This window comes from Xiphophorus maculatus, chromosome 13 (assembly GCF_002775205.1).
Source record: "Xiphophorus maculatus strain JP 163 A chromosome 13, X_maculatus-5.0-male, whole genome shotgun sequence".
Taxonomy (NCBI): Eukaryota; Metazoa; Chordata; class Actinopteri; order Cyprinodontiformes; family Poeciliidae; genus Xiphophorus; species Xiphophorus maculatus.
The window spans coordinates 1,129,973-1,152,092 of record NC_036455.1 but is presented as its reverse complement, the minus strand read 5'-3'; the positions used below and the strand labels follow the sequence as shown (position 1 = coordinate 1,152,092).

The following is a 22,120-nucleotide window of genomic DNA, read 5'->3' as shown; positions in this document are numbered from 1 at the left end:
GTACTGACTTTACAGAAAATTCTGGACATAAGCTTGACATGCCGTCTAGAAATCCAATTACTTGACTCATGTACAACAGAAATATTTATTACCAATCTTTCACTAAATGTTGGTGTAGGCTCTAGCAATAAGCACATAAGCTTATTTTTTCCAACAAAACTTGATTTTTATTTGCAAACTATATTTCACTGAATATAAAAGCCTAAAACAAAACCAACCAAGCCATGATCCAGAACACCACACCACAGGAGGCGTAGTCTTGTTTAAAAATCACCGTTTAATGTAAAATGAGTTGGAATATAATCGTCTTTGGAGACTCGCGCATAATTTATGACCATAGAAACGCAAAGTACACTGTTAAAGTGAGTAAACCAAATGTAAACCAACAAAAATGCTTTCAGGATTTAGTTCGTTTTCCATACTGCCTTTACAAGTTGTTAATTGTGTGAAGAAGTAATAGCAAACAGTAACTTTCCAACATAATGAAAACTGATTTAATCTAAAGGAAACATAACAAAACTTTGGCATGTTTTACCTAATGTCCACTTTGCCAAAGAAAATACAAATAGATCAAATATAACAAATAGTCACAAAAAAATAAAGTATGCCTTTTTTAATTTCTAAGGCTATACATCTTACCATAAAATGTAAACCAGCTTCGTCTTAGTAAGTGTTAAAAAAATTATACATAAAATCCCAGATAACCAACAAGAAAAGGCTTCACTTTTATTATACAAGCATTATGTCATATTATTATGTCATATGTTGTTTATCTGAGGTTGTATTTTTCCCAATTTAACACCTACTAAGAAGTTTTTGTTTCGTTTGGATAAAGAAAACTTCAAATGTAATTCAGGGAGTGATTGCTTTGTGAAAGCCAGGACAGTAATGACAGTGTTCCCTTGGTTTCAGAAGTCTGCGTCCAGAGTGAATTCACAGTCCGTCATGCTTGACATCACTCCGAATCTCTGGTACTCTGCTACTCTTTTCTCAAAGAAGTTTGTTTTTCCCTCAAGAGAAATGGACTCCATGAAGTCAAAAGGATTTTCCACATTGTAAACCTTTTAAAGAAAAAAAGAGGAAAAGAAACTCATTTTTTCACCGATTACACATTTTTCATTAACCAATAAAATACCCATATTCTTTAAATGTTCACACAAGTATTTTCTTATATTTTCATTTCAGGAAAAGGACTATGACTTTTATTACACTTCTTACAGATCAAACTGACATTGTTTAGACTGACTTAAACATGTTTTATGATTACTTGGAAGAATTACCTTGGGCGATCCAAGATCAACGAGCAGCCGGTCGGCTACAAACTCGATATACTGCTTCATGAGGCAGCAGTTTATTCCAATCAGATCGACTGGTAAGGCCTCTGTCAAAAACTCCTATATCAAAACACAAAACATTTATGAAAATATTGCAAGAAGACAGGATAAAGACACCAAAATCCTGCAACATAACATTATATTATCCACCTGCTCAATGCTCACAGCCTTGCTAATAATATATTTGACTCTGTCCTCTGAAGGTTTTTTCAGCAGGTAGCTGAACAGCAGGCAGGCAAAGTTACAATGCAGACCCTGGGAAAAGAAAAAAAAAAAAGTCTTTAAACACAAGCTAGGCTCAAAGTGCTGTACAACGCAAAATCAAGACATAAAAACAGAAATCTATTAAACAAACCAAAAAGTTAGTGAAAAGACATACTGATTAAATCTTTCACATATGTAGGTCCCAGGACTTTCATCCAACTATTCGGACACCTAGCGAAGGCTGCGTTGCCATAGCTGACTATGCAAGTTACAACCACACACACCAATTTAAACATTAGGTTTTCCCTCTGTTTGTGGAAGGCTTATGGAACGCCTGAATTTCTTGAACATCTTTGTTTGCCTCCAGGTCTAAGACCATTTTCTCTTACCGCCCAATTATTTAATTTTCTGAAACAAAAGTTATGTGGCATGCTACAAGTGCCTAAACATTTACAATGCAGTTTAAAAAGCTGTTATAAAAAGCCTCCACAGACAAAATCTTATTGTATAGAGGAATTTATTTTCAAATGCAAATCGAACTCTCCAACCATTTTCTTATTCTGGAAAATGAGGTTTACATTATCCTGCGTAGCAAGGGATTACCAGGGAAGAAGAGAGATTTTTCCACATTTCAAGCAACAATTAAGTAAATAATGTGAAAAATGTGTCTTATTTTATTTTTTTAGAACATTGAGTAGATACAGTCCCTACCAGAAATCTCCATCTGATTTAAAACTAACAATTATATAATTTTCTATGCTACATTGCAACAATTTTCCAGGTGAAATCACAAATAAATATACTGTATATATATATTTTTTTCCCTCCTCTTTAGGGGGTCTTTTTGTGGGCTCTAGTGTCCCTTATATGAAAGTAGGCTGACAGGAAAGGGGAAGGAGAGGGGGGAAGACATGCGGCAAGTATCGCCGGGTCCGGGAATCGAATCCACGACGGCCGCGTCGAGGACTCGAGGCCTCCAAACGTGGGTCGCGCTAACCCCTACGCCACCACAGCACGCCCACAAATAAATATTTTAAAAGTTTGCCCAACATAAATTTTGCGACCACCTCACCTCATCCCTGCTAATGAGTTCGTTGGAGTAGGTAAGGCCTGGCATGAGGCCTCTCTTCTTCAGCCAGTAGATAGCAGCGAATGAGCCTGAGAAGAAAATCCCCTCCACTGCTGCAAAAGCCACAAGACGCTCCCCTGTGAACACAGAAAAGAAAACTCCTATTGAATTACCATAAACAAGAAGTTCCTCTAGTCTGAGTTTTGTGTTTCATATAGAGTTTAGTCAATAGTAATCTTTTATTGGAAGTGTCATGGTTTACCAAAGGTGGATTTGTTGTCATTTATCCATTGGAGGGCCCAATCCGCTTTTCTTTGCACACACGGCATGGTCTGAATAGCGTTAAACAAATGGTCCCTAAAACACACAAAGCATCAAATTAAACAGTGACGGTGACTTTTTCTACCCTTATAATGCTTATGCTATTTTCTGTACAGGTCAACTGAAAAAACAATCAAATATGTTAAAAATAAACTTGCAACAATGAAATACAATCTAGCTGCAAAACAGCAAGTTGAAAGAGTGAACTGAAACTTTAAACTTTCTTTGGCAGGAGTAGATCAGTGTGTCGCATTTTGCCAACTCTAACTTGTCCAAATCTCTTAGACTGAAAGGATGTCTCTTGTCCATGTCCCTCTTCAAGAAACCCAACAGATTCTCTGACAGATCCAGTTCTGTACTTTGGCTAGGCCTTTCCAAAGCTTCAATAATATGTCCATAAAGTCATTCTTTTGCAGATTTGGGCATGTACTTGTACTTGTTAGTGTTTGCAGCAACTGCTGGTCGACAATGATACACACTGCTGTATTCTTCCCATCATGATTTATATTTGATGTCTTTTTGGGTATGTTTTATTGTTTTTATTTTGAAACTTTGATACTTTGTCTTTCAGTTTTTACACTTGCTGAAACATCAGCATCAGCATTTTTATCTTGTAACCAGGTTGCTATGTATTGCAAATTTTTTGCCCAGGTCCCTCTTGAAAATGAGATCTAGATCTCAACGGGGTTTACCTGATTAAATAAAGAAGAAGAATAATAAAAATAAATAATCAATTACCCATTTGGGACACAAATAAATCTGAATTTGAATCTACTCGGATTCACTGTGATGCTAAAAAAAATAAAACCACTCGGCTTCCAAGCAGACAGGTGAGGATTTTGGGTGAAAACTGACAACAAACCACAAAGAATGATGTTGCCATCATGTGTGGTGTTATTCTGACAATACACAATTGTTGTTTTTAGTGTCAAATATTACTTTTTTATTGTGGCCTAAAAAAATAAGCTTGCTTTGTTTGTGTTTTATATTTGAATTATACTATTTAAGTCTGACAATGAAGCTGGAAAAGGTTTTTTAATTATCCATCACAAACTCACTCTTTTCATCACTAAAAATGGTTGTCAGTGTGTATACTTTTGAGATTCACTCTACGAACTGGTTTATTTACTGAAATTTAAATGCAAGTCAGTAATGAAATGTTAATATGAAATTGCTTCTTTAAACAATGTGTGTGAGAGAATACGCTTATTTTGTCTTTTTCATGCTAGAAAATATATAGGATGCAAGGAACAAATTGCAAAATATATATATGCAGAATGAAATCATTGCAACAGGAGGAAGATTTGTTGTCGTTTCTTATCGTTTTCTCTTTTTAATAAAAAGAAGTTGAGCTTAGGACCTGTGGGTACATTAAAGCTGCTGCGTCTGGGGATGCAGCTGAGAGTGAAGATTACAAATCTGATTAACAGGTGCATGTTCAAGAAATATTTGTTAGGAGTAATTTCAAACAATCTAAAGTCAAAAATAGAAAAACACACGTCCAAAATTTCCAGGATGCAGAACGTGAGACAGAATCACAGATAGGTTGCTGACCTCTCTTTCAGATCCCTGATGTAAGTGTTGATGAGCATGCTGTACATCTCTGAGTGAACTGTCTCTATGAGGATCTGGAAACTGTAGAAGGAGCGTGCTTCAGGGAGCTGCACTTCCTGGCTGAACCTCTGCACCTGTTGAGACCCCAAAAATACCGTTAAACCACCGGGAAAACAATCAATGTGCCGCTCACATTCACACACAAAACAATCACTTACTATAAAATACAAAATGGCTTCGAAAACTGCCACCGTTGGCTTGCTTACACAGTAAATCGAGTAGGTTAAATACATGGTAGGTTACATCTATAAAATAAATAGCATTTATTACAGCTAAGGAACACCCCTTCTCACCAGGTTCTCGTTGACAATCCCATCACTGGCGGCAAAAAAAGCTAAAACATGCGAGATAAAATGTTTTTCTTCAGGCTTCAAGCGGTCCCAGTGCACCAAGTCTTTGGAGAGATCAACCTGAAAAACATCAAAATCTAGTTCAGAGTCAGATTTGGTAAAGATTTCAGGTTTCTTCCCAAAGTAGGAGAACTCACAGGTCACCTCAGCATGATATTTGTAGCACTATGCCTAAGAGATAATTTTTCTCAGCAGGTACAGATAATCTGGTACAAGTTTATAGGAAGATGAATGGAGCTAACTACAGAGGATTCCAGGAAGAAAATCTGTTAATGACTGCAAAATGCCTCAACATGGAGCAGAGGTCAACCTTCTAGCAAGACAAAGTTGACCTCATCATTCCATTGTAGCCAGAGTTACAATGGAATGATGTGATCAAAGCATATTGATGGGTCAGAATGACCCAGACAAAGTCCAGGTCAAAATCCAATTAAGAATCCAATTGATAATCACAGATGCTCAACACCTAACCTGACCTGAGGAACTTTGAGTAATTAGCAAAGAATAGTTTTACTTTATGATTATACACTACTTTGTTTAGTCGACCCAATAAATTTGTGGTTGCAACATATCACAAAGTAAAAAAGGTCAACTGGTATAAATACTTTAGTCAGTGTTTATTTAACCCTCTATGGCATGACTTTTTATTTTTGTGGGGAAGAAATATTTTCCTGCATTCTTTGGGAGCTTGGTGGTCCCTAATTACATGTCAATCATAAAATCGGACTCTGACACCTCCTGGAACCAGATTTGGGTTTGTTGCCTCAGGGTAACATTGGTCTAGAACACCAAGATTGTCTACACTGATTATGAGAAATGAAATACAAATCAAACAAAAACTATATTCATAAAAGAACTATTTTTCGGACAAAAATATGTCAAAAATCATGCCCCCCAAAAAATAAAATAAAGGAGCAATGTGAGGTACAGCTATGTGGTTTGTTGCCTGAGGGCAACGCCATGCCATAGAGGGTTAAGGACAAATATTTCAAAGCTGTTGTTAGGTACCAAAAAGTATATTCTTTTAGTCATTAAGTTATTATATATTCACATATATACACTCATTTAAATAAATTTAAATTAGTTAAGATATTTAATTAGTAATTACCTCCTCCACCGTCCAGAAAGACGCCTGAGCTTGCTTGTACATCTTCCAGATATCCGGATATTGGATGGGAAAGATGACAAACCGTCTGGCGTTCTCCCGGAGAAGAGGTTCGTCCTCGGCTTCCGTACCACTTTGATGACCCTCATATTTTTCCTCGAAACCGTTCTGCAAAGTACAAATTATGACTTCATTGTTTTTCTGCTTCGATTTGAGCTCCTTGTACACTAACTTTATGTTTTCCTTTTAATTACAAAAGCTACCTCTTATGCGCCTGCGCACTGACTCAAAACAAAGGGCCCGACATTGAAGTCAGTCTATTAATGTTTATAAAATACTAACTTAATCACATTTATTTTCACTGGATGGTAGCTATAATTTAGATTCAATAATTATTTATTTATTTTTTTTTAATTTTGACAACCCAAAAACTGTCAACCGACGGCGACCAAGAGCTGAGAAATATCCTTGTTTTTAACACTCCTGACAAAAATCCAAATCTTCGACGAGTTTCAACGATAACTCTACCTTATCAGGCCTCCAGTTAGAGGTAATGTCAGCGTTAAACCAAAACCAATGATTACACAAGCGTCTTCTTATTTTACAAACTGCTCACATATCTTAGCAACGATCAGGTTGTCGACTTACATTTATGTGTCCAGTTTCCTGTGAGGACTTCTTCACCGTCGGCGTCATTTTCGACGAATAAACTGCGTTTGGTTGCTATCTGGAGCTCGGAGCCATAACCCTTTAATGTGCCACACGGAGCACCACAGCGCCTCTAGCGGCAAGATACTTGACATGTGACGTAACGAAACCACATCCACATAATGGAACATATTACAAAACTTTATAGCAGACAATATATTTATATTTATAATATAATGAAATAATAATAATAATAAAAAAACATTTTAGTTTAGAATACTAAATTCTTTAATTTGAAAGGAATGTTATTTTGCATAGCAACAACACAGCAAGTACAGCATTTATGTTTAATTGATTGAACTGTCAGCATTCAACCATACAGTCCTGTCATATAGCAGAACAACAACAAAGTCAGTTCAGAACAGGTTGTATAAAAAAATCCAGATCACTACACTGGTATGTTGTGCACCCCCAGACGAAACACATCATTTGTGCAAACCCATCCGCCATTTTGGGATTTCAGCATGAACACCTGATGAAAGGCCATTGGTGGATCATCATCCGCCTGTTGAAAGAAAAAAACAAAATATATTTTCACTTAAATACTGCCGCAAGTAATCTCCAGCAAGCACAGTTGCAAAAATTTGTTTTAAAGTTAGGTTACATTTCTAGTAACGACCACATCACTGGAAAAGATATATATATATAGTATATTTATAAATAAATAAAAGAATGCTCCAACAATGTCTCCTACATTTAGATAGCACCACTTATAACCAAGGTATAAAGCTACTGCCAGTGAAAATCCTACCCAGTTTACAAATATAATTTTTTCAAAAGTAAAATGGGAGCAAAATGGCACCAAGACACTTGAGATTTAAAGATACTTTAAATTTTAAATATTACTTGAATCCAAAAGAGTCAGTTAGCCGCACGTTATGTACATGTGTTATGCACGTGTACTTAACATGTCAGAGTATGTTTATAGGCAAAACTTTAAGTGATGGTGGCACCACCTGAAAACGATAAGCTATTATTGACTGGTTTACCTTTAACTGTCCAAAGACCATGATGAGGATACAACTGTCGATAGTTGGTTGGGAGTCTTGCTCTGTAATGACGTGCTTGATCTGCTTGAAAGGCAAGTTCTGAGAATAAAACATAAAATTATTAAATAAATTAGCAATAGAGACTCAAAAACAGGAATCATTTGTTAGTAAATAGGGAGAGTTGCTGGTTCTTAGGAGGTCTATTCAATAATTGAGACTGGATGCAGACATTTTTCTGATTCATATCAACACTGTTATCACAATGTGCTTACCACGAGCTTGTTAGCTATTGCTTCTCTTCCCTGAAAAGGTGAGCCCTCCCATGTCAGGCAGGCGCTGGGTGACTGAGGGGGAGAAAACGGAGGATTGTTATTTACGCTGAGTGGGATTAAAGCAAAATGGGATAATATGTAGATATAACCAATAAGAATTATGCCACAATGCAGAACTTACATAGAGATTAGCAAGTGCCATCCTGTTGGTATTGTCAAACTGGTTGTAATATTCCTGAACAAAGCTCTCTCCAATCTTTTGCCATATTTCTTTATTGCCTGCCATGTGTGTGACTTTGGATCTGTGAAGATTGAGCAAGTACAAAACATAGGTGTTATGATTACAACAGGCGATTAACTTCTGTTAATAAACTCATGCATGGAGAATACCTATGGTCTACACCAGGGGTCAGAACTGGGCTCTAAACTATTAATTATTTATGTAATAACAAATAATCTAATCATTTTATATGAAATATATGCAAAACTGACAGGAAGAAATCTAGTTTGAACAAAAATTGTTATTTATGAACTGTAGTACATAAATCTTAACACAGACGTTTAATTTCATGATCCCTGTCAATAGCCACAACATCTTAATTATTGTGCACTTAATAGATAATAGAATAAACTGGAAATATCTTATTATACTTATAGCTGAAGTTTTATGATACACTTCAGTATTTAATAAATTAAAACACACTGGAACACAAATCACAATAATTTTTTTTATTTAAATTGCTTTGCGTTAATTACCACATAAAATAAACAGAGGCTTATGCTAGTTACATCACAAAATGTGATCAAATGTAAATTTATGGAACTAGAATAACTAGAATTTTGAACTTGAAATTCTACGGTCCATTAAAAACACAACAACAACAACAACAACAACAACGGGTTAGTGTGATTTACTTACTATATTACTTTCTTTGACTTTGAGATTTTTGTAGAATATTGCCTCCCTTAAAATGGCATTTAGATCAATGCAAGCAGATCTGCATGTCGTGTTAATTTAACCTACTCAGTTGCATATTTCTTTTAAACTGAGTGCCATTTTAACAACTACAGAGCATTATTTTATGCTGTAAATCTTTCCTTTTTTTGCTTAGTTTTCAGATTTGCCCACTGTGGGAATAGAAATAAAATACATTTCTATTCCAACCTATTACAACTATTTAGTGCTCTGTTTAAAAAGATCATTTTAGACTCACCATAACCAAAAGATCACATGTAAAATTTCCATTTATAAGATGCTTCGCGTGTTATTGCGGTGGATGTTAAAAAATGTCAGTAAATCCGTTAACATATGACGCTCAATAAACCACAGCTCACTCGTAGCCCTTCCTGTAAAAGCGTAATTACAACTAATAATCAATATGGAACAGTCAAAATATGTTATTACTGAAAGATTAAAGCATTTGGCGCTCAATAAGTTTAGTCATGTTAGGCAAAGTTAAACACCATTTGCTAGCAGGGCACGAGCAACGGCCAGTTTTTTTTTATTTTCTTCGAAAAGTTCATCCTCAAGTTTTCCTAGTTATCATTCATTTAGCTCCTCCCGGCAAAAAGTGTGGATACTGCTGCGTTTTAATAAACACCTGGCACAAAGCACACGGTATCGTGTTTTTTTTTGGTTGGACTTACTTTGCTCGACAAACCAACGTGATAAAGTTGACTGAAGTCGACGTTGCGTGTTCCCGCTTCCTGAGAGTTGTAACTAACGCGTGACGTCATTGCACGTTAACCAATCAGGGCTCTGGAAGGAACTTTCTCATGGTTCGTGCGGGTCCGCTCCTTTTATGTCAACAGCGCATACGACGGCTGCAATTGATGACTCGAGGGCGGAGCGGAAATTTCCTTTTCATATTCCAAAGTAGTTAAAACCAGTCATGACTACTTATTTTCTAGTTGTAGATATCGGCAATCCAGAAATATTAAAAGATTTTAGTGATTTACAATCTTACTATCACTAGACCCAAATTTAAGTTTGGATATGGTCATGGATATTGCTGAGTTTTAATATTATCTTTTTTTTTTAAACTAATTTCCCATTTTAAAATTAAGATGGTACTTCCAGTATACATATGACATATTGCTGAAGAAAAATATACATTCACGAGTTATTAAAATTAGATGATGATTAGAAAGTAGGGACATGAATGTAACTCTTGCACCTTATGATTGATGGGAGAGATGGTTTAACTTCCTCCTCTTCTGCTCTGCATCCACGAAGCCTCCTTTGGCAGAATTTGGGGGTTGTAGTTTATTAACAACAAACAAACAAACAAACAAAAAAAAACAACAACACATCAGAACCGACAGAAAACAAAAAGAGTAAAAATCCTTCCAGCTGCTCACATCCAATATCAAAAGGGATATGGCTTTCAAAATGCCCCAATCATTACTTATTTGGACAATCAAATAAGCAACACAAACAAAAGTGTACAAAAAGAGTAAATCAGAACTAATCTAAAAGAGCTTTTCAAACATGTGGCCACCTTGTTCTAAAGCTCAAATTCTACTGGCTTTCAGTGCACAGCCAGGTTTGTAGAGCAAATAAACATTTGTACAAATTAGTATAAGGGAATTAATATAATAATATAAGGACATGAGATCATTTGACTTAAATACATTTTATTGGTTAATTTAAAAACTTCAACCAAAGTTAGCATGTAAAAAAGAGATCTGTACCAACTACTTTGGCAAAAAAGAAAAGAAAAAAATCTAAATAATGGCTGTGACACCTACCACCTTGCTTTTGGGGGTTAGAGCCACATTACATCATGCTGAGACAAATCAAAGTTTCCTGTTGTGATAATTCACAATTTGTGGCGCAAAGCGTTTAGCTAAGAGTGTGGCATGAGAAACTAAAACTACTGGTTCTTGCGCCTGTGCTTTGTTCCATAAAAAACGGTGCTAGTAAAGATTTAGCCCCATGTCAGTGAAGCAACTGTCATCCACAGCCAGAAAGATAAGGCTAGATAAGAAGTGAATATTTTGAAATGGAAGACATTAAATGCTTAACTGGATAATAGCAATATTGCTGGGGTACAAGGAATTAGTCATACAGAATTACAGATTAGTTCAACGTGCAGAGCTGTACAAACACCAGTAACAGGAATATATTTTTGTAGAAAAAGAGGCTGGGGTCATTTTTCATCTGTTACATCTACTGTACCGTCTTTACCGCGCCTTGTAAACAAGCAGGGTTTTTTTTTTTCCTTCCCGACTTGTCAAAGTTTAACCATCATACAGTTTTCTCTCCACAAACTTGAAAGGCGCAAAACTCCATGTAGGCACTTTTAAAAAACATGTTGCTACAGTTCAGAGCTTGTCGTCACCTCAAAAAAAAAAGAAAAAACTGACAATAAAACTGTGGTAAATTGTCATTTGTCTTCCAGTGAATTGTTCAGGAAAAAGCTACTATTGCTTCTTGAGGTCACTTGCACTGATGGATCCTCCTCAGAGGGATGGCAGTTGTCAGTACAGTTTCACTGAACAGGCCTCTGAGGTTAGAACCAGGCTTCGATTCTGCAGTTCTGTCACTGTTCAGGCTGCGATGAGAAATAGTCATCTGTCCGGAACACGCCGGGGACTTCTTGGCGCTGATTTGGGGCTGGTCTTCGCGGGCTGGCCTGTTTCTGGAAGCAAACACATTCGACTCAGCTACCACTGACTGATTCATCTTGGAGCACAGAACGAAACCAAAATAATCTGTTATCAAAAGAATCCATCATACCAGATAAAAATATGAACTATTATTTTGTCATGAAATCTTACATTTAAGAATCCTGGGACAGTCATGGTGCGGAGGATCTTCTTGAAAGCACTCGGTAGTGTTCCTAGTTCTGTCTCCGCCTGCGTGACCTGCTCCTCCATTGCACTGACGTTGGTTCCAACCATCTTCACAAAGGCCTGCACACACACAAGAGTAACAAATTTAAGATTCATGAAGCCCCAAAATGCACAATGTTTATGCCACATTCCCTTGACCAGACACATTTGGATCTCAAAACATCACAAGCGATATGACTGTGCTTTGAATTGGGATTTGAAAATTACTGTCCTTGTTGCCCACTTTAATAATAAATGTATTACAGCGCATTTTATGGATGCAAGCAATTCCTAAAGTTGGAAGTGACACAACGTGCTGATGACGGCTGAAGAAATTTCTAAACTACGAAAGGTTTCAGTGAGCATTGTTAGGGCGATAACACAGAAGTGGAAAAAATATATAATTGTACCATAAACAAAAAATGTCAAATAATTTCAAACATTGTCCAAGAGTCACAGAGCACTTCTGAAGAGTGTCAGAAAGAAAGAGAGTTAGCAGGTACAAATATTTAAGAAAACACTCAACCACAGTGGCCTGGCAGCACAACAGAATGCTTATTGACAACATCCTTGGAAGATTTACTTACCTCCAATTTATCAATTCTTCTGTATATTTGTCTCATTTCATCAGACTTCTGTTGTATTTTTGGAAGATTTTCATTTACAACTTGGGATGTATCATTACGAATCTAGTGGGACGTGATACACAAAAAGAAGAGAGAAAGAAATGCAAATGGCTGCTATTTTCATTTTTAAACGTTACTTCGGTCGTTTCAGAGACGGCCCAGGCTCACCATATCAAGCATCCCCACAAACTCATCCACTCTCGTCAGCATTTCCTCCAAGCTTTTCTCCAAGCACTGGATCTGGAATATAGAAAAGGAGCTGTCACGTAAAGTTTGAGCATGAGAAAAGAAAGAAAAATATTGATTATTAAAACCTAAAGATTGACTGACATGGAGGTTTTTTTTTTTGTAACTTATGTTGATATTTAGGTATCTGGGGAGTTGATTGGCAACTCAAATATCTCCTAGGCCCACCACCAATCTTTTTTTTTCTTCCTCTGTACCTGGGATCAAAATTTATATTGTTAAATGAAAATGTGTGTGTGACTGGCTAGAGCAGTAACCACCTTTCTGTGTTTTCTGATTCTGATCTGATATTTTGTTGAAATAACTGCCCAGGGTGACCTGAATCACACTTCATTACATTACATTTTTTTATTTCATTACCTCAATGAGTATGTATTGATTATGTAACAAGAAATCACAACAACCCTATGCTCATAACAGAAATGCCTTTGTGACTACTGACTAAACTACGGCAAGACAGATGGCCATTACTTTTCTCATTCTCCTCTGCTACAACCACAAACTTCAATGAATTTTAATGGGTTCTTATGTAAGTAGGATCAGTTGTGAAGTGTACGGGAAATGATGCACGGATGTATTTTTTTTTATTCTTATTATTACTTTTTTACTAATTAAGATCTACAAAGGTAGGGAGTGTATTTTTATTCACCCCTTCCACTCTGATACCCCAAATAAAATTCAAGTCAACTATTTGCCTTTAGAAGAGTTTATCAGTGTGTAATTTAATTTGAGTATAAATGCAGTTTTTCTCTGAAGGCCTCAGGAAATATCCAAAGATTAGTGAACAAACAGCATCATGGAGACAAAAGGACACAGAAAACAGGGGGAAGCCATGATGGAGACACTGTTTCAGACGACAGCATAACGGAACCTTCCGGCTTACATTGAATGCTTGTTGGAAAGTGATGCTGCGTTTGAGCTCACTTCGATGTTTGAACAGGTTCTAGTTGCTAATAAAAAAAGGGGAAATTACTCATGTAAACAGCACTGTCAGTCAAGGTAGTTCTCTTTAATTAAACATGGAAGGAAGAAACTCAAGCATAAAGAGCCAACAGCACTCTCACTGTTTTTGGTTGGATACAGAAAATGTCAGGTCGACAAATAAAATGTTCAACATCTCAATCTTAACTTGGGAATTACTTGACACCTCTGAAATTCAAACTTCGGGAGGATTCATGTTTCTAGGTGGAACTAGTAAATTTCAATTCAGAGGTAGAAACTGAATGCACCTTTAAAACTGCACAGCACCCTAAATGCAACGTTCACTCAGTAACACCTAGTGGTGCCAAAATCCTGCTGTGAGATTGCTATTCAGAGTTGATGGAGGACAATCCATCCGTCAATAACAGATAAAACCTGTTACAGGCTGCAAAGATCTGGGGTAAAAGTTCACCTTCTAGCAGGACGATGGCCCTAAACATACTGCCTGGTTTGTGTGCTTAGACCAAAGCGTATTCATTATCCAGAGCAAAATACAATTAGGAATCTGTGGAAAGATTTGGAAATGGATATTAATCAAAGCTCTCCAATCTGAGTTAATTTTAGCTATTTTTGAAAAAATAATGGACAAAAATTTCACTCTGTCGACTCAGGGTGGTTGAATATAAAAGTATGCCACACTTTTCAGATTCTTATTAGTAAAAATGTTTGAAAATCCCATACAGTAGTCTTTCTTGCTTTACGTTTGTCTGTTTGTCTATCAAATAACATCCCGATGACACTTGATGAAGTTTGTGGTTCTAACGTGACACAAAGTGAAAATGCTTTAGGAATGTAAATCGGCCAACGTCAGCTTCAAAGATTATCTAGAAACCATGTGACGGCCTCAAATTCATGCGTACACACACCTAAATTCAAGCTGAGGACACAGGAGCCTTTGTCCATCAGTTAGCCATGACTGAATATAAACATCCTGCAGTCATGCCTGTTCAGTTAACGTCCATCAGGAGTGACAGAGAGCTCCCAAAAACACTCGCGCACTGCTTATGATCCCACAAACACGTCAAGCGCATAAACTAATTCCCATCGAGCCACAACATGGCTCTACGGTAAGCAGAGGAGCCATAAACAACCGCGCTAACTTAGCTGAGGACTCCATGTTGTGCCTTTCCGACTAAACAAACCTCTTCTCCAGCCGTGGCTCGGATGTAGGACGAGTACTGGAGCGCGGTTTGTCTCAGGACCTCGTCGTCCTGCTCCGAGTCGTGCTGCTGCTCGGCGGTCCCGTGCTCCCCTGCCGCCTGGTTCAGGCTCGGGCTCCGGGAGACAACATTAGCCGCGGCTGCTGCTCCGAAGCTGGGGCTCTGGGACACGGTGCCGCTGCTGGACAGGTCGCTCACCATGGACAGACTGCTGGCGCTCTGAGACACGACGCCGCTGTCCCTGCTGATCTCTGCGCTGGACTCCTCCAGAGGAGACAGCAGGCCCACTCTGTCCACCCGATGATGGTCCATGTCCCCTGTCTGCTCTTTTCCCCCCCTGACCAACTGCAGTGTTTTGCCCTGTCAACTGACTGGGTCACGTGTGACGCACTGTGAAGGGAAGCTCGTGAGGGACAACTTACGAAAGTGCGCTTCAAATATTCTCTCCCTCGTTCCATAATATAATAAATATAATATAATATAATATAATATAATATAATATAATATAATATAATATAATATAAAATAAATATAATTAATATAATATAATATAATATAATATATACTTTCTTTGGATTTAATTCAGAATAAAAGAAATGAATCATTGACTTATATATTTTTTACGTCAACTGGTTTCACATAATTATATTATGTTAATTGAAAGCAAAACAGATATAGTAATCCGACATTATGACTTTATGTTCAACTAAAATAAATTTAATAAATTAACCCAAGTATTTCGAATCACCTCAGATTGACAAGAGAAGTTAGTTGGACTAACTTCACCTTTTTGTGTTAGTCTGACAAAGCAAACACTCTTTCAGTGAACTTATGTTTCATTCACTAAACATAAACAAATTATGTTACTTTAACAACTAAAATTTGCTTTCTATCAACGGGTATGTTTTTTAATTCAACTATTTTTCTATTATTTTCTAATTAGCTATATTCAAGCTTGTCGACGGGTTCGACACAAAATTTACACGTAACTTTGTTATGTTCTTTATTTAACGCCATGACTCAACATTAAAGTTTGAAACGATTTGAACAAAAATGAACTGGGATTCGTTTCAGCGGCCAGCAGCATTTCATCTACAGCGAAGATAACATTGATTTGCGGGGATGTTTCAATTTACCATTTAGCTCTTAACATGTCAGTGCATTTACCGCCAGCAGATGGCAGCCAGGACAATAACATGGCCTGTAGGACCAGTGTAGTTCTTTTCTCCATAAATATAAATTGTCATAAGCATGCTTAAAAACTTGTTATATACAAAAAATATAAATTCGGGCACATGCAAGTATGAATGAACCATACTTGGGACTTTTAATGTTAATGACATTTTAAACTTTTTTTCTTGTCTTTTGCAAAAAAAAATGGTGAATACAGTTTGCAGTCTAAGAGTGCACAGTGTGTGCTCTTCCACTGTTTACAGAATGACCCTGTTCGTTAGCAGTTCAGTTCCCCCACTTACCCTAAAATGTGCAGAGTGGTGGTACAGATTAGCTGATCAGTTAGCTGGTTGATTAGTGCAGCATCCTGCATGAACATGGCGGGCAAACGTTCACTAGCAAAGAGGTGACACAATGTTTGCTGCTGCTGCAGGGCCTCTAAGACTGAAAGATGCTGCATTCCTGATGAAGGTTGCCTGGAGTCAAAAACTTAATGATAAAGATAGCTGATCCACAACTAAAGGAATCCAACCTTTAGAGAATGTACTTTGCAGCTTCTAAATATACTCATTTAGCCAGCGTTAACCTCAACATCACAGCCTACCCAAATAAAGTGGAAAATACTAGAGGAACTAATCAAGCATAATTTTCCTGCTACGATACTAGACGTAATTTAATGCTTGAAAGAAAACAAGTTCATAACTCTCATGCCATCGTCTGTTGGTCATAAATTCCTAGAAAACAATTACTGCCGTTGAAAGAAACTCAAGACATCCACTTCCGTCATGACTCATATGACTGTCAGATGTAAGCTTAAAAACAAATCTCCAATTTCACTAAATTATTTTGGTGTTCCAAATCAAATCCAAACGATAAACTGAAGTAAGCTGTTCAGTTTCTGCAATACTCAAAGAGTTTTCTCCAAATGACCCAACAGCTGTGATCAGGTGGAAATGCATCTTCAGAAGAATAATCTCAACGTAAGGCATGAGAAGTTTTCTACTGAAATATGTTTTGAGTGGCTGAACAACAGTCACCGTTTCACATGAAAAGTCTTTCCCCAAATCTTAATTTTCAGATTTCTCCGTCTGTTTTGAGGGAGAAACTGAACAGGTCATTAAAATACAAATAGCAGAAATTTCCGGATGTCAAACTTTGAATATGAAACTCATAAAAACAGGAAAAGACTAGAGACAAATGTATGGATGAACATACTGACAGATGAAATGGGATAAGATTAAAAAATTTTCCTATTCCTACTCCATTTTGAGCATTGTTGAACTGCAGGCTGCTGTAAATAGCCTGTATGTCGAGTTATTTCAGTTATCTTTTTGTTTATAAATTACGTTTATTTTCTCTTCCATGCTCAAAATAAAACAAAAGATTGATGGATGGACAAACAAATGAATCATGATGTATAATGTGGATAGATGCATGAACGATGGAAAAGAACAACAGAGGCAGAAATGAATTAAAGATGGATAGATTGAAAAAAAATAAATGGATGCATTGAGAGATGAACAGGACACATGGTGGAATTGGCAGAGGGATCAAAGCATGAATATATGGATGAACAGATGAAAGGTTCAGATGGATGGACAGACAAACAGATGAAGGGATTATTGAAGGCTGGATGCAGACAATGAGTGATGAATGACAGATGTATGTAGAGATGAACTTCTGGGTGGATGAACAGATGGATTAAAAAAAAGGAGATAGGTGGATGAAAAAAAAATGGACATGTACGGACATATTGATCAATTGAAAGCAATGACGAATAGACCGGGATACAACCCCAACAATTTGGCTTTTAACCAATTTGCAGAGAAGAAATCACAGGTTCTCTCTCGTTCCCAGTTAAATATTTATGTCCTTTAAGCGTACCCAGAAACTCATCCGCCCCTCAATATTGCAAGGAAAACCTCTGCTTGGCGCATCTCATTTTCAGAACTTTGTTTATCATGCAGAGAATGGGACTTAAATTGAAACAGCTGACTCATCACATCTGCTTTTCATGAATGAGAGAATAATTTATTTAAACAGATACAAAGATTTGATCACAATCATGGATGCATAAAAGACCTAGTAAAAACAAACTCTACACAGCATTATGGGAATATAAGTAGTATAGATTTACTCTGTAAAAAAAAAAACATCCATAAGTAAACCCACATTGGTCCCTCCAATGAGAATGAAAGGGGGTCTTAAAAATGGACACCAAGAAAAGACACCAGGCTGCAGGTACATTCAGAGCTCTAACCTACAGTGGACTATAAAAAGCCATTTGTTCTGACGCTTATAAAGAACATACACATTTTTGAACATAAGAAACGTAAAAATACAAGATATATACACAGTATCATTATTGTAAACTTTCTATTGCCTTATAAAAATACAAAAAAAACATCAGAGGCCACACAGTCTGTGCTCGTGTGTATTGGGCTGTTCCCGTATCGTCTCTGAGCAGCTGGGATGTTTATGCTTCCTTATCTGTAATTATTATAGGGTAATGACGGTGCCATCCTCCTCCACCCCTCCCTTGGGCAGCGCGAGACTGTGGCGTGGGTCCGTTTTCAGAGAGCTGAGGATTTTGTGCAGGCTGCCGTTGCTGTGTCGGAGCGCTGGGTTGCTGCTGTGATGGGGCGGCTGCATGTGCAGCTCGCTGTGTTTGGACTGCTGGTGCTGGTTGTGTTTAAGGTTCAGGTCTTTGTGCAACTGGTGGCTGAGGCTGATGCTGGGTTGTGGTTGTTGGTGGTGGGACCCTCCATTGAGACTGGTCTGGGACCGGAAGGAAGAGGTGGAGACCACCGACGGCGGCCTTGTCGGAGGGCTGGGAGGAGCCGCCGGAGTCTGCTGGTGCGTTCGGGACGCGTTGGAAGCCAGCGAGGCGTTGGACCGGAGAGACGGTCGCTTAAGGCTGTTCTCGATGACAATATCTGTATCTTCGTCGCTTTCCATTTCGTCATGGTAGTTGTGATGAGCCACAGAGGTCGACTCCCGCACCGGAGCCACCGACAAACTTGGGTTGCCGATGGAGCCGCTGCTGTCGGACGACTGGCCTGAGCTGCCGGAGATTCTGCTGCTGCGGACGACGTTGTTGCGCTGGTTCACCGGCTTGACGGTCACAATCAGGTTGTGGCTGTTCGCGATCATCATGTCCGTGACCTGATCCAAAGACTTCCCCGTCACTTCGATGCCGTTCACCTCCAGCACCTCATCGTTAACCGCCAGCAGCCCGGTGCTCTCTGCCAAGCCTCCAGGGACCATCCGGGATATGAAGATGCCGAAAACTTTCTCCAGACCATGGGAAGTCACTCGAACACTGGTCCCGTCGCGGATATAGAAGCCCAGGGGTTTGTCCGAGCCGTGGCGGTAGAGTCGGACGCGGCGGTGGGACTCGGGCAGGATGTCCACGTCGATGATGGAGGAGACGGGACGGAAGTCCTGCGGCATGCCGATTGGGACGCGGGGACGCTTACGGTTGATGTCGCTGTTGCGAAGCGTCACCACCGCCTTCTTTTTACGAGTCAAGGTGTTGGTGCCAAAGGTGGTGTAGTCGACCTCCTCTGCAAACAAACGGAGAAAAAAAGACCAGAAAAATTAGAAACAAATAAAAATAAATCTTCACGTTAGGTGACTGCTACGTTAAAGGAGCATTCACACCAGCCCTGTTTAGCTCACTTTAATCAAACACTAGTTTGATTAAAACTAGTGTTTTATTCAAACTCGATTGTCTAGACCAGGGGTGGGCACTCCTGGTCCTCGAGGGCCGGTGCCCTGCAACTCTTAGATGTCTCCCTGGTCCAACACACCTGAATCCAACAGCTGAATCTCCTCCTAAGTGCAGTCAAGTTCTCCAGAGTCCTGTTAACGACCTCATTATTTGACTCAGGTGTGTTGAAGTAGAGATGCATCTAAAAGTTGCAGGACACCGGCCCTCGAGGACCAGGAGTGCCCACCCCTGGTCTAGACAGTTTCAATTGGGGAGATGTGAATGCATCAAACTTTGATGCAGACCAAAAAAGCAAACTCTGGTCTGCTTCCAAATCTAGGTCTTGGTTTGATTAAAGTGAACTTTCTTTGCAATGCATATGAGGATGAAAAACGCAGTGGAGAGCACTCCAGAAGCAGGAAGTATACAATAACGCAGGGCATTCTAGGTAAATACAGTCTAAACAAATGCTAGAGTAACAGTAGCGGGAAGAATGGCTCAAGGACTTTACCAAATAGACAAAAGCGAAATCTTATACCCGCTAAATTCTGACTCGACTCCATGTTTGTTTACATTTTGGGAAGAAGAAAGTTGTGCTCATGTCTTCTTCGGATGCTTTTATGCAATTTCCTTCATGAGGTGGTGCTGCGGCGCCACCACAGGCAAGGGGGTAAACAGGTTTTTCAAATGCTTTGGCTCATTTGACAGTGCAGTGTGAAAGTGAACTACACCAGCTGCAAATGTAACAAATGTTGCAATTTTAGTCCCCAATCAAACCAAATCTACCAGACTGTCTGGTGTGAAAACGCCCTAAAGATACCAAAAACCACTTGCAAACAATTTTTCACGTGAAATCACCTGGCGAGCAGATTCAGATGATTTTCATCAAGATCAGCAGCTCACTTGCAGATGAAGCCGAACTGCTGATCAGCCAGCGAGGAAAGACACAAAGATTCAAATGTGATCCACACGCTGCTGTCAGCGAGAAGCAGTAAACATGTTGCGTGTGCATATTAGTTTCAGGACTGCTGAGTGCTGCAGAGCATTCCTCTGCTGACAGCGATGATCCACCCCTCCGCAAGCAGCGAGCAGCTGCATGCACCCTGCATATCTGTGCTCGAACACATCGGCGCATACGTGCACCATCCGTCAGGCGAGCAGATCAGCCGTCAGTCAGGGATAATGAGGGAACATAGGATGATGAAACAGATTGTTGTGGTAATCTGAGTTAAGGCCTGATGCTTTAAGTCTGAGGTTTTGGAGCAATCGGTGGAACAATGAAGGCCTTCATAGAGGACTAGATCACTGACTCAAAGGGTGAGTCATATCCTCAAGATAACGCAACTACTGATGAGCATATTCATGTACATATGTAAATAATAATAATAAAAAGATTAGTTTACTTCGAAGGTTAACCACAAGCTAGTGTATTTCTATAGTTCTGAGTACATTAAGACACCCCAAGCAAGAGCGAAAGATAAACGCGCTGCGGCGAAAAAACAATTTGATATCTGTCTGATCTTCCCATCTTTCTCTGCAACCGGCAGGAAATCTGGACGGCGTAAACCGGCATGTGACAGGAAGTGAAGGTCTCCCAGTGGGAGCAGCAGCTCCTGCACTTTTATGAGTCACATTTGCCCTTTTGAGCTTTACTCGTTTAGTTTTTTCAGTAATACATGTTGAAACCTCTTCTGGACTTTTCTCCCCTAATCTTTGCACCCTGAAATTAATTTAGAGCCTTTAAACAGAAACAGAGGCCAGCTCCTCAGGCTCCCCTCTCACATTGTAAAGTGTCTTCTCCTGCAGCTTCTCTTCCTTCTGTAACTTGACGACTAAGCAAGAACAAGTCTAGTGATGGGGGCGCGAGGGGAAGGGGAGGGACAAAAGGAAAAGCGTGCGGAGGGTCTGGAGAGATCTGTTACGTGCTTGTGGTGCAAGTTAAGACGCAAGAAGCAACTTCTGGGAGTCAAGAAGCTGCTCTCTGTAAGGGAACGCTGTTCAATTTGCCGAAACGTTTCCTCATGTTGCAAACACAAAGTTTATAGTATTACAGGGGAATTTAAGGTGATGGCCAAACAGAAAATTGTGCATAAATGTATACACTTTGAGCACAAATTGTAAAAATGTGAAAGCTTTCTTTTAGAACATTACCATAGAAACCAAGAAATGGAGCAGACAGATCAGGGGCAAAGTAGGGAAAAAAAAAAAGAATTGAGGCAAGGTGAAAGTGGAAGACGATGTCCCAAACTTTGATCATGTGTCTAAACTGAAATCTAGTTTACATTTGTCACATGGCATTTAGGGATCAGAGTAAGCATGTTTACAGGTCATTCTGAGCACACCAACCCTATTTTGAGACAAAGTGGCAGCAGAATCATTCTGTGTGGATGCATTTTTTGGATGAAGCACAAGAAACTGT

General features: G+C 38.8%; 4 protein-coding genes across 4 annotated transcripts in view; all 4 read right to left on the bottom strand.

The window, feature by feature from the left end:
* Positions 1 to 257: 257 nt before the first annotated feature.
* On the bottom strand, positions 258 to 6,778 carry rrm2b (ribonucleotide reductase regulatory TP53 inducible subunit M2B). The gene is made up of 9 exons (XM_023344511.1): positions 6,646 to 6,778; positions 6,001 to 6,165; positions 4,836 to 4,952; positions 4,483 to 4,616; positions 2,870 to 2,964; positions 2,611 to 2,744; positions 1,485 to 1,589; positions 1,281 to 1,394; positions 258 to 1,061 (listed from the first exon to the last, which is right to left on the bottom strand). The coding sequence occupies exons 1-9, from the start codon at positions 6,691 to 6,693 to the stop codon at positions 909 to 911; spliced, it is 1,065 nt and encodes a 354-aa protein (XP_023200279.1). The 5' UTR covers positions 6,694 to 6,778; the 3' UTR covers positions 258 to 908.
* Positions 6,779 to 6,915: 137 nt separating this feature from the next.
* Positions 6,916 to 9,713, bottom strand: LOC102232085 (nuclear transport factor 2-like). Its single transcript, XM_005797384.2, has 5 exons — positions 9,614 to 9,713; positions 8,148 to 8,268; positions 7,967 to 8,038; positions 7,695 to 7,793; positions 6,916 to 7,210 (listed from the first exon to the last, which is right to left on the bottom strand). Exons 2-5 carry the CDS (start codon positions 8,250 to 8,252, stop codon positions 7,094 to 7,096), a joined length of 393 nt encoding a protein of 130 aa, XP_005797441.1. The 5' UTR covers positions 8,253 to 8,268; positions 9,614 to 9,713; the 3' UTR covers positions 6,916 to 7,093.
* An 873-nt stretch (positions 9,714 to 10,586) lies between these two features.
* LOC102228020 (biogenesis of lysosome-related organelles complex 1 subunit 4-like) lies at positions 10,587 to 15,186 on the bottom strand. Its single transcript, XM_014476094.2, has 5 exons — positions 14,799 to 15,186; positions 12,598 to 12,669; positions 12,391 to 12,492; positions 11,750 to 11,884; positions 10,587 to 11,610 (listed from the first exon to the last, which is right to left on the bottom strand). Exons 1-5 carry the CDS (start codon positions 15,126 to 15,128, stop codon positions 11,512 to 11,514), a joined length of 738 nt encoding a protein of 245 aa, XP_014331580.1. The 5' UTR covers positions 15,129 to 15,186; the 3' UTR covers positions 10,587 to 11,511.
* Positions 15,187 to 17,981: 2,795 nt separating this feature from the next.
* Positions 17,982 to 22,120, bottom strand: part of pard6g (par-6 family cell polarity regulator gamma) — a 37,589-nt gene continuing 33,450 nt past the window's right edge. The window contains exon 3 of the mRNA XM_005797383.3: positions 17,982 to 19,555. Within this exon, the coding sequence (XP_005797440.1) occupies positions 18,489 to 19,555 (1,067 nt within the window). The 3' untranslated portion in view covers positions 17,982 to 18,488. The remainder of the gene's footprint in view (positions 19,556 to 22,120) is intronic.

Coding starts and splice junctions, on each gene's coding strand:
- LOC102232085 (XM_005797384.2), bottom strand. CDS start 8,252: ATGGCAGGCAATAAAGAAATATGGCAAAAGATTGGAGAGAGCTTTGTT. Junction 8,039..8,147: donor TGGCACTTGCTAATCTCTAT/GTAAGTTCTGCA, acceptor TCTCCCCCTCAG/TCACCCAGCGCCTGCCTGAC. Junction 7,794..7,966: donor CAATAGCTAACAAGCTCGTG/GTAAGCACATTG, acceptor TTTTATTCTCAG/AACTTGCCTTTCAAGCAGAT.
- LOC102228020 (XM_014476094.2), bottom strand. CDS start 15,128: ATGGACCATCATCGGGTGGACAGAGTGGGCCTGCTGTCTCCTCTGGAG. Junction 12,670..14,798: donor GAGCCACGGCTGGAGAAGAG/GTTTGTTTAGTC, acceptor TCTATATTCCAG/ATCCAGTGCTTGGAGAAAAG. Junction 12,493..12,597: donor TTGTGGGGATGCTTGATATG/GTGAGCCTGGGC, acceptor ACGTCCCACTAG/ATTCGTAATGATACATCCCA.
- rrm2b (XM_023344511.1), bottom strand. CDS start 6,693: ATGACGCCGACGGTGAAGAAGTCCTCACAGGAAACTGGACACATAAAT. Junction 4,953..6,000: donor CTTTCTGGACGGTGGAGGAG/GTAATTACTAAT, acceptor GATGTTTTTCAG/GTTGATCTCTCCAAAGACTT. Junction 4,617..4,835: donor GGATTGTCAACGAGAACCTG/GTGAGAAGGGGT, acceptor GGGTCTCAACAG/GTGCAGAGGTTCAGCCAGGA.